General features: G+C 34.9%; 1 protein-coding gene across 2 annotated transcripts in view; it reads left to right on the top strand.

Moving 5' to 3' along the window:
- LOC145254763 (uncharacterized) overlaps positions 1-12,188 on the top strand; it is a 125,922-nt gene that overhangs the window by 86,937 nt on the left and 26,797 nt on the right. For both annotated transcript variants that reach the window (XM_080113525.1, XM_080113524.1), the window contains exon 4: positions 4,003-4,109. In XM_080113525.1, coding sequence (XP_079969651.1) covers positions 4,003-4,109 — 107 coding nt within the window. The remainder of the gene's footprint in view (positions 1-4,002; positions 4,110-12,188) is intronic.

The following is a 12,188-nucleotide window of genomic DNA, read 5'->3' as shown; positions in this document are numbered from 1 at the left end:
TTTAAGCAATCAAAGGTTCATTATTTTTCTTTTTTTTAATCTATGCACATTTTTTATTTTTTATTTTACGATTCACCCTTTACAGGTGCGACAGATTTTTAATGCACTTCGATTGTATAGTTTCATTTCTCATGAGTCATGAGTCAACATTTTCCAACAACTGGAAAAGTCGTTCATCTTCAGCTGCTCTCAAAACCATGCGATGTTGTTCTGCTTCTTTTTTTTTTTTTTTTTTCAACCCGAACAAGGTACAATCCCATTAAGTCGTAAGGGGTTGCTATTTAGGATTAGATTTGCATATGTAAGGAGATGGGCAGCGAGATATTTGTTCACATTACATTTGAACTTCTGCATGTCAGTATAGTCAGAAAGCAATGAGCCGTGAGTATTCCAAAGTCTAGCAGTTCGAGAGAAGAAACGATTTGAGTAGAAGGTTTTACGGCATCTAGGGATCTCTACAGTGTAGAGGTGGGATTTTGCTGATTGACGTAGGAGGTGGTATCTGCGTTGAGTGGGGTACAAGTGTTTGCAGTTCGTCGGAGCATATTTCATTAAACTACTTGTAAAAAAGGCACAGAAATGCCACAATGGGACAGAGGTTGGAGTTTTGTGGCTAGTGCTGGACCTATTAGTTTGGCGACTCTTTTTTTTTAATCCTGTTTTAATGAGTGAGAGACTAGTAGATGCACCAGCCCAGACATGGCAACAATATCCCATGCATTGGGTGAGTAGTGGCTTTGAAGAGGTACCGAATACTCTTAGGTGTGAGTAGTCTTCTAGTACAGTAGAGAGAGCCCACATTCTTTGTAGAAACCTTGGCAATTACCTCAATGTATTTGTTTCAATTCATGTTGCCTGTAAATGTTAACCATAGGGGCTTGAGGGAAGTACTTTGAGGTAATGTATCATTAACCAATCAGCGGTTGAGAAGGTTTCTTGTAATTATTAAAAGAAACATTGAACGTTACCATACATTCACAGCTCCATTCCATTACAGGCTGTATCTCTTCCTATGAGGTTTTACCTATATTCTCATTTGAATTGATTCTATACCATTTGTTGTGGGATAAGTTCTCTGACATCATCATCATCATCATCATTATCGTCATCATAACTACTTTCATTGTTACTGTTACATATGCGTGGCGGGGAGGGAAGGATGGTGTCTGCTTATTTTGAGTCGATGTTCATATTTACGGCACATACGCCCTTTTGTGGGTTTATAAAATAAAAGCAGAACGTTCCTTTTTAAATCTTTTCACGTCTCTTGACCGTGTCGGCTCGCCTAGAACAAAAGCTCATAGCAACAACGTAAGTCTCATTCTCTGGACAATTAGGACTTTATTTGTTTCCCGGTCGAATGTCGCGCCCCTGTTCTCTGCCTATCCTTAGAAGGAGGGTGGGAATTTCTCTATTGATTCATCTTCCATACATAACTACCTCTTCTCACTTCCACAAGAATCTTTATCTTCTGACGACTGTGTTTGTCGGAATCGAAAACTCAAACTCTACTCAAACTAAAGACTAACTCTCTAAGCACATGCTCCCTCCTTTTTATGCTAAGATGCGTATGGGGGTGTAATACCCGTTAACCGGCTTGCGCCCAAAATGCACCGACCCACTTTCTAGTAACACAGGTGCACGTTTGTCAATGGAAGTCAATGGGTTTGATCTATGTCACTGGCAACCTTTATTGACCTTTTTGCATTCAACTTGGCACAAACAAATTGCGTTCAACTCAGTACTGCATTAACTGCTTTATTGACATACAACACTATGTCGTTCCATGGAATAAGATAATACAATCTATCTATTATATCTATAAAAGTGTGTGTGTGTGTGTGTGTGTGTGTGTGTGTGTGTGTGTGTGTGTGTGTGTGTGTGTGTGAAGACAGCTCTCAACTTATATAGTCAACAAATTTTTTGATCGACTTGAAATTTTATATATAGATATCCAGACATGTGGAGAAAGTTTAATCCTTTTTCATCCGGAGAAAAAGGCTGCTGAAGGGTTAAAAAATTGGGTATCGGATTTTCATCTGTTTGTCAACTGCTTCACGAATGCGCACGCATGAATGGTTCACATGACAAAGTCCTTATATTAAGAATAAGTAGGTTTGAAAACATTTTTTAAAAACCGTGACAAACTGGCCTAATGGTTATCGTACTTGACTCACTGATTTTAGGTTTTGGTTTCTCTCTCAGCTCGAGTATTTATTTTTATTTACAAGAAGTGAACTGTTTATAAAAAAGCATAATATTGCATGCATCTCAGGTTGTGTATGAATTAAAATATAATATTTATGCGTATTGTACGACCGGGCAACGCCGGGCTGTCTGTTAGTTTTAAATAAATATATTTCAAAAATGTAATATTCGATTCAAAGAATATTTAATTGACAATTATTTGTTCTGGTAAAAGGTCATAGAATATTGTTTAAAAAGAATAAAAGTTCTACAGTTTTAAATAAAGACGAGATTGCAGCATTCACAAATAAAATAAAATCATTTTTTTTCTTTCGTGAATCAATTCCACTCCCTCATCCCTCTGTGCGATTCGACTAATCAGCAGCAGACAGAGCGCATTGATTGATCTGTCCCCTACGGAACTATTTTTAGCCCTTTTGGGAATCTCGGTCAGCCAGCAGAGAGAACCCCACAAGCAATCGGCCCCACAAAATCATCATAGTTTTGTGTAAATACCCGGTCTCTGTTGATTCTGCAGTAGGAGTTTAGTTCTGTACAGTTCTAGGAGGTTCATCTTCCCAGGCCTTGTCTTCTCCTTTTGAGAAGGGGTTAGTTTATTGCTAATCGCCTGAGGCACCATTACCAACTCAGATCCCCCTTCTCTCTCGCTCTCTTTCCATCTCTCTCTCCATCTCTCTTTCTTTCTCTACCTCATTTTTATCCACTGGACACTCATGCATAGACGATGTTCAATAAAGATAATTGCTGCTGGTCTGAGACTGCACTAAATACTACTGCCCGATCCGTACGCTCAAAGAACGTTCGACTCCTTCCTTTTTGTATTCGAACACAGTCCAACTTTCGTCCGCCAAAATAAACTTTTCGTTATTTTGTTTTAAAAGAGGTTTTATTGCTAATGCCGTGATTCGTGTTCGACTATCAATTAATTATATATATATATATATATATATATATATATATATATATATATATATATAATTAATATATATATATATAATTAATATATATATATATTATAATTAATATATATATATATTATAATTAATATATATATATATATATTATAATTAATATATATATGTATATATAATAATTAATATATTAATATATATATAATAATTAATATATATATAATAATTAATATATTAATATATATATAATAATTAATATATATATAATAATTAATATATTAATATATATATAATAATTAATATATATATAATAATTAATATATTAATATATATAATAATTAATATATATATTATAATTAATATATTAATATATATATATAATAATTAATATATATATATATATAATTAATATATATATATAATAATTAATATATATATATATATAATTAATATATATATATAATAATTAATATATATATATATAATAATTAATATATATATATATAATAATTAATATATATATATATAAAATAATTAATATATATACATATATAAAATAATTAATTATTTATATATATATATATATAGAGAGAGAGAGAGAGAGAGAGAGAGAGAGAGAGAAATACTCATTTCTCTAAAAGACATGATCACTTCATTTTTTCAAAAAATAGCTGGCCATTATTTTTAGGTGTAAAAAGAGTTTTTAATAGAATTTACCATTTATTTATTATTTCAACATTTTATTAATAACAGTAAATTTTATAGATTAATGTTGAAAGCACTGTGGAATTTCCACATGTCTCACTGGTTCATTTTCTATTGCAGTTATTTTATTTATTTATTTATTTTTATTTATTTATTTTTTTTTTTTTTTCGTTTTCAGAACCCACAAATGCGATAAATATCATGGATTTTTGCCTTGATGGTCAAACCTTTGCTACAGGTGGAAGCGACCTGGCTGTTCGTTTGTATGACTCGCGGACAATGCAGGTGATGTATATTTAGACTGTTGCGTTGTCATTTCATATTATTCATCAAATTGTATCCATACCTTCGATGAACCATCTGTATAGAACATCTCTTAATAATTGGTGGATGTTTTGTAGATCTGGAACAAAAGCCATCTGATAGGCTTTTTTTTAATACAATTATTCAATAAATTACTCAAACCACTTTTCAGTTAAGAAGGATTTATTCAGCTAAATGATCGCCCAGTGTCTGAAATGTCGAAAGGGGAAACAAAAGAAAGTATGTTTTAAAAGTACTATATATGTGGTGTGCCCCATACTTAGGTCAGAGACCATCATCGTGTCAGGTTTGGTCATAGTCAGTCCAGTAGTATAGGCTGAAGTAGAGTATGTATACATAGGCTATGATCTTGATTTTGACCTTAACCGTGAAAAATGGTGTGCACCATCCCTAGGTGGAAACTATCATCATCCTAGGTTGGGTTATGATCGGTCCGGTGGTGTGGGCTGTAGGAGATTTGTACACACATACACACACGCACGCACGCACACACACACACACACACACACACTAGCGCTACTACTTTATTTTTGGATTTTACCGTTATTGGATATTTTACCCTCCACTATCCATTCACGTGAAATCACCTTTCCTTCACCCTATTCCCTCTGCTTCACTATTTGTTATCAAGTAAGATCTATGACTTACTTGTAGATCCATCAAATACTTTTACAAGCAAAATCCGATCCCGCATGTTGCTAAATCCTACCCTCTGATGAGAAGGAAAGTATTTCTTCGAAACTCCGCGGATTAAAGACTATCCACTTATTTTGTGCTTCCTTTTTAAAATTAAATATGTTTTTACTCTTTTTCAAAGTGTTTTTGAACATGTTTTATTAACTACTTGTTCTTATATATATATATATATATATATATATATATATATATATATATATATGGAGTCACCGCTTAACAGGTCCCAAATGCCACTCGAGGTAAGGGTTGATGAGTTTGTGAGGTGAACGGTGAAACAGCACCATGAGGATTGGTAATAATTGTTGAAATGGGACAGAATGAGAGTATAAGAAAAATTAGCAACTTGTCTTACGTGATAAAAAGGTTTTAAGGTTCCGTTCGTATATCTGTAAGATTCATAAAAGATAAAGAATTTGTACATCTTCGTTTTTCATTACAGTTTTAGTTATCGTTCGTCTACTCGCCAATAAAGGTCACGTGTGTAACTTTGTAGTGAAGTCGAGGCGCAATTTTGAACGAATGCTAAAAAGAAAATGAATCGATTAGTTTTTCGATATGCTTTCTTCTTTACTTCCAAAGGTTAGTTAAAATTTTTGAAGTTCCGTTGTGCACGTGTGTATATGAGGGTTTATCTTCTGAGTGGCTGGACTAGAGAGATAGCAAAACGCTTAAAGTGCGGGGTCCTGCAATCGATATTTCTATGTGTTATATATTTGCTATGACCAGTCGTCAAAGGTGTTTCTCAGTCTATATAATTTTTAAAACTTTTGTCATTGTCTCGATATATACAATTGGCAGCGAAATAAAAACACACAGAGTTGAGTTATAAAATATTTTGTTTATTCGAAATAACCTTTTTGTTTTCAGAATGACAGTTTTGACACTAGTGACGGCGTCCATGGCGGGATTGGTGAATTTTGCAGTAAAGAAAAGCGTGTAGCTTAGCTCGCCGTCGAGGTCGCTCATTCTCCTTTTCCCGTTGTCTGCACATCTATTTTATTGACACAGATGGCGGCAACATTCCACCATGTATTATCTTGAAATGTCGGTCAATCTCGCTGACCTAATCTCCGGGTATTCTATGTTCCTTATTTTGACTTTTTTACGTGATTCCCGGGAGCAACCGCATCTAGGTTTCTGACCGACTTTCTTTGACGTCATTCCCAGACATTTAGGGTATCCAACAGATGAAAAAAACAATTTTCTATGGAAGAAATAGGGATTTTAAACATAACAGTAAAACTGTAAGCACAACGTTTGTCCGAGTGAATAGTTGGCGGGAAATAAATTACTGATTCCACCCGACTCCGTTGTTATAAAAAGACTAAAAACTTTGTTAATCGAACACGATGTAAATAAATAGGGAAAAGAATCTGTGTAGTTTTTATCGTTACCAACCACAATTTGTGTGGCTCAATTACTTTACGAATAGTTTTATACTCATCCATCTATATAGAGTTAAGTATGTATAGATGTTTACATTTTGTATGTACAGGATTCACTCCTAAGCAACGTTGAGCCTAGTCATTACTAAAATGGGTGACCAATTTGGGAATTCCAGCCGCTTTATCGAGAAGGACGTGTACACCGCTCTGCAAGAGTTGCAAAAACCTAATGTGGTCATCTCCCCTAACATGCGACTGAGGACCGCTTATGAATTTCATACTTCCATGGAACTTCTTCCTTGGGAGAAAACCGGTAAAACTCGCACAGGTTTAGTGCCGTTTACATTTTCATTCACTCCTAAACTAATTAACTGATCATACAAAATTTGGAACATAGATGCTAGGCGTAAATTTGTTAACATCGGCTATGCTTAGTTTAGTTTAGTTTTATAAATACTTCATGAAAATTTAGACGATTCAGATCTTTGTGAAATTTATAGGTACCAGGCATTAATCCATGAATACACTCTAAATTTCAGTTTTCGGGGGGTTTTGAACACATTTATATGAGCACCAGTTTCTATTTAAAAATTTGAATATTTTAAATTTGCAATAAATTAATAGAATCAATTAATCAAGATGTACTGAATTTCAATTTCTTTGTAAGATCCCTTGAACTTTCGATGTCGTTCAGGCAGTTTAGTGAAATTGCAAATACCGCAACAACAGCAACAACAGCAGCAACAACAACTACAACACCACAACAACACTAGCAACGACAGCAACAACAACAACAACAACTACAACACAACAACAACAACAACACAACAACAGCAACAACTACAACAACAACAACAGCAACAACAACAGCAGCAACAACAACAGCAACAAAAACAGCAGCAGCAACAACAACAACTACAACACCACAACAACAACATCACCACAACAACAGCAACAACTACAACAACAACCACAACAACAACAACAGCAGCAACAACAACAGCAGCAGCAAAAACAACAACAACCACAACAACAACCGCAGTAACATCAACAACAACAACAACAACAACAATGAGTTGCTGAAGTCGTAAAAAATAATGCGTTGTTGAACTATGAAGTCACTGTTTTATAGGTTTGGTTAATTTGACGTGTAACTTTTTGCGTTTACAACGATTTTTATTGGCTGAAAAATATTGAGTTAACACGGCCCTGTGGAAATACTGAGTGGCTTTTAAAACTGAAAAGGAAAGCGTATCGAAACGATGTCGAGAAAGATAGAAAGAGAGTAGCTGTTCGTGTCATTTACTATTTAGTGTTCGTCCGAATTGCGTCTCGATCTCACTAGGACTTTAGTTTACACAATCATTTGGTGGCTGTTCTTACATGCTTAAATCTCAAACACTAACAAAAATATCGGCAGAATTTTCAGGTGAAAATGCGGAATTGATAAAAATATTGTAGATTAAAATAAAACAAAGGAAATCGCTCCAGATAAGGCATGAAACCACTTAATGTAAAGAACTAAAAAAAATACGACTTTAAGGTCAAAAAGCTGTCAACGGTAAATGTTGGAATAGATTCTGACCCAGAAAACAGCAACTTTTCCCTCATTGTCAGAAACATCGTTTGGGAAGACAGACATAAACAGATGCTTAAGAGAATCCGGTAAATGATGCTCTATTCGTTAGGATTTGAAAACGAAGTTGTTCAGGCAACATTCTTTCCTTTAGGCATGTTTCATTAAATAACTTCTGACTACATATTTTGGCTTGGACCCTTTATAATTTTCATATTAATTTTCTTGTTTCAGACAAGAACTGGCTGATGTAGCTGTCATAGTTACTGTTGAGAGATGTGGTATTCTCTTCCTGTTTTAAGTGAACTTACACTCCAAGATCACAAGTAGAAAGAATTGTTGAGCCTATATTTCTTTCTTGATTTTCTATTAGTTTCTGAAAACTGATCCTCTAAATAAACGCGTACCTGACACTTTTTAGATCAAGGGTTAACAAATCCATGTCCTAAAATGCCACATACGTAAACAAACGCAGTTCGTACAAGTGATCAATTTTAATGTTGCTGAATGAGAACCGTGATTAAGTGGGAAAGGTTAAAGGTCAAGGGTCTTCAGAGCGGATGTTACGAAATCATCTGATTTTCGGACGAGGCTTTTCTAACCCTTAGTTGGCGAGATTTCAAGGACGGGAAAATGCGAATGCCTGGCTGCTTCTTCCAACGGGTGCCAATGCGCACGGCGTGACTACCCGTCTATCTGTCTGCCTTCCTTTCTGTCTGTCTGTCTGTCCGTCTGTTTGTTTCTCTCTCTCTCTCTCTCTCTCTCTCTCTCTATATATATATATATATATATATATATATATATATATATATATATATATATGAATAAAAAAGAATACGAAAAGTATAAAAGCTTATAACTTTTCTTTTTCTATTAATATTACATGGAGGTCACCACTTATCAAGGCCCGGAAGCCACTCGGGGATAAGGGTTATTGCGTGTACAGTAACCAATAGGATAGTATCGTAGTAATCGTTAGTATTGGAGATTTGTTAAAGTGTCTTACTTAAGGGGGCGAGTCATCAGGAATTTGTTTATGTTGGACTTGAAGACATCCAAGTTGTAGTCAGGTGGGAAACAGGCAAACGGAAGAGAGTTCCAGTCGTGCACTTCTAAGAAAGAAGCTTTGCTCATGGAATCTACGCATGGAATCTATCACACTTCATCCCGGTGAACCACCATGGGTCCCCAATTAGAGTAAGCAATCAATCTATTTCATTGAAAAATGGGCGAGTTTACCGATTTCGATGACAATAAAACCATGGAAGTGTCAAACATCGGTTGATCATCATTCGATACCGGGTAACATAGGGTCTCTCTGCTAGTATATATATATATATATATATATATATATATATATATATATATATATATATATATATATATATATATATATTAAAATAACCTTGAATGTTTTGTGTCTACCGATGATCGGTAACCGTACGAACGTAGAAAGGTTTTGATTGATACTAAAAGTGTGACATTAGTAATCCGATAGTGTTCTTCATCTTTCGGTCACCATCTATTCCGTATTATTAATCCTTAACCTCGAGTGGCTCTTGGCCTTAATAAATGAGTCCTCTGTAGTTTAATAAGAACACTAAATATGCACAGGAAACAGTAGATTTGGATTTTAACAATTTCGTTTTACTTCCTATCCATACCTAAAACTAAACGAAAATTCTGCAAGCAAACTGGTACTTGTGCAGAAATTGAACCCGACGTAGTTAACTGGTCGCTCGGCTTTGCTCGGCTTTGCTCGGAACATGACATCAACTGCCGGCGTCGCCGATTATCAAAGCGTAACAACGCTATTCAGGAAAAAAAAATAAAATAAAACATTTAAATATAATAAAATCAATAGAAAAAATATATAACGGAAATAAAACACAAACAACGACCTACCGTAACAATTTCGGTTTTATTCGTCTAACCGTTTTTGTTAGTGAAAAAAATAAAATAAATAAATAAACAAGTATTATTTTTTCTACCATTTATTTTTGTCAAACAAAATTTAATAAAATAAATAAGATAACTAATTTTTTGTTTCACATACTTTTTTTTTTACAAAAATGTGAAAAACAAAATTTTTTATGTGTTTTTCATGTAATATGTTTTTGCATTTTTTTTTTGTAACTAAGTAAACTTTTTTGCTATTTTTTTTTTTTTTCATGAACAATTTTTTTCCTTTTGCTTGGCAACCGTTTTTTTTTTTTTTTTTTTTTTTTAATTTAAGGCAGCTAGGATATTCCTTTAGAAATAGGTAGACTTTTCTACGGTTGCACTAGACAATGTCAAAGTCGGGTGAGAAGAGACAGCGAATGTGAAAGAAACTTCGCCAACCGGGTAGCTTTCTAATATATAATTTAAGATGGGGACAAAAGGTTGTGTTGTTTACTTGATTTATTGATGTTTTTCTTCCAATATTTTTTCCCAAAGACCGTCTGCTCTTTCGTCGTGCATTGATTGGCTGATTGGCATTTTACATCAGTTCACATTCAAATCCGAGCGTATGATGTCATGTCCCGAGCAAAGCCGAGCAGACTGTTAGTTACGCCTGGTCCAAATTCTGCACAAGTAATAGCAAAGTTTCCGTCTGTGGAACACAATACTGCGGAGCTACTTCCCAACTGACTATAACATGGTGGTTTTCAAGTAACAAGTTATTATTTAGCCGTCCTCTTAAATAATCAAATTCTTCCCAATATTCACCATTACCAATCCTCGCGATGTTCTCTGCCCGGCCAACGGACACTCATTAGTCTTTATCCTCGAATGGCTTTTGCGCCTTGATAATATCCTTAGTAGTAAAAAAAAAAAAAGCATTTGAATTCTATTTGCTTGTTTTAAATATTGTTCGCATACAAGTTGCCTTTTTTCCAATTCTACACAACTTTATTAAACATGTGATCTGGTCATGTGCTCTATGTCTATAAAGGCATATCGATTACTTGCCCGTCTGGGTTGGAGGGTGATCGATCGATGCTAATCTTGTTAAGAAGTTTTCACAGGATTATCGAACGGTGTTTCCTAATTAAAAAACAACAAGAATATTTGCGTACGTTGGTTCCGCGAGTCTCAGGTGAGAATACCACCGCAGCCCACACCGCACCCCATACCGCATCCAACAAAGCATCGAACACTGCATCCCACACTATACCCCCCCCCGTGTCCCGCACCGTGTGATCCTCAAGACGATTGCCAAAAGAATAAATAAAAATATATGCCGTAAGGAGTGAGAATCTAAGGAGAAGGGTGTTTCCTGTAGTGGGTATTTATTTGCTCCCCCACCGAGCAAATTAGGCACAAGGCCGGTTTTTAATGTGAGGAGTGAAGGGAGGGGGAAAGGAAAAAGGGGACCAGCTCCCGAGAGGTGGGAAATGAGAGATGTTTAAAGGTCAGGTGTGTGGGGCTGCCTCCACATCTGGTCTTTGCTTGCAGTATCTGTCGGAACAGATACTACACTTTATCTTGTCGCCCGGGCCCCGGAGGGCACGCGAGTGTACAAATAATTTAACTCTTTCTTTACTTAGAGGTTTGAAGGAAATTGTTTGTGGTATGATAGCTAGCGGTGCGCCGTGCGGTCTATAGGATCGGCAGATTGAGTACAGGTCCAAATGCAGCGTAATCACGTTGAGCAAAACTGTTTAATGTAAGTGTGAGGTAAGGGAGAGAATTCATATTGTCTATTCGTTTCGTGTCAGTGCAAGAGTTGCTCCTTTTACTATAAAATGAGCATAGCATTTATTTATTTTCTTGTTCTAAAAAAAGGAATTCTTTTCTTGCTTTGTTTGTAAAATTCATTAACAAATAAATAAACGGGTCTCGAACTTGCGCGGTTGTGTCATACATTTCTTGTCCGCACGTTCATCCGTCAAATATGAATCTGTTAAATAATCTTTGTTTATGTCATCTGCTGTCAGCTTCTTCACTGTGACCCGATTTTGTATAATACCATTCTTTTATTAATCAAACTTTTCAACCTGTGTACGTTATGGACAATAAATGTTTTCGCGCTTCCAAATATTTTTTGTTTTATTATTATTATTATTATTATTATTATTATTATTATTATTATTATTGCTATTCACGCACTAGGAATTCTCACCTAGGTCATCATCAGAGATTGATCACTAGGGTCTGCCAAACGATTGTGAAAAATGGACCGCATGTTTCCGTGACGTCAGATTTGTGTGTACTATACGAACTATGGAAAAGCAGAAACGACTTAATGATTTTTTAAAACCTTTGTTTATCTTCTTCAAACTGCAATTAAAAATTAATCTTTGTTATAATTTTGTTAGGTTTTAAGATTTACACAGTTTAATGATTAATAATATTATAAACATTTGTATATTAAATATGAAATACGGTTTTACTGAA

This window comes from Euprymna scolopes, chromosome 30 (genome assembly GCF_053919585.1).
Source record: "Euprymna scolopes isolate OS-2025 chromosome 30, ASM5391958v1, whole genome shotgun sequence".
In the NCBI taxonomy this organism is placed as follows: Eukaryota; Metazoa; Mollusca; class Cephalopoda; order Sepiida; family Sepiolidae; genus Euprymna; species Euprymna scolopes.
This window is presented reverse-complemented; position numbering and strand designations above follow the sequence as displayed.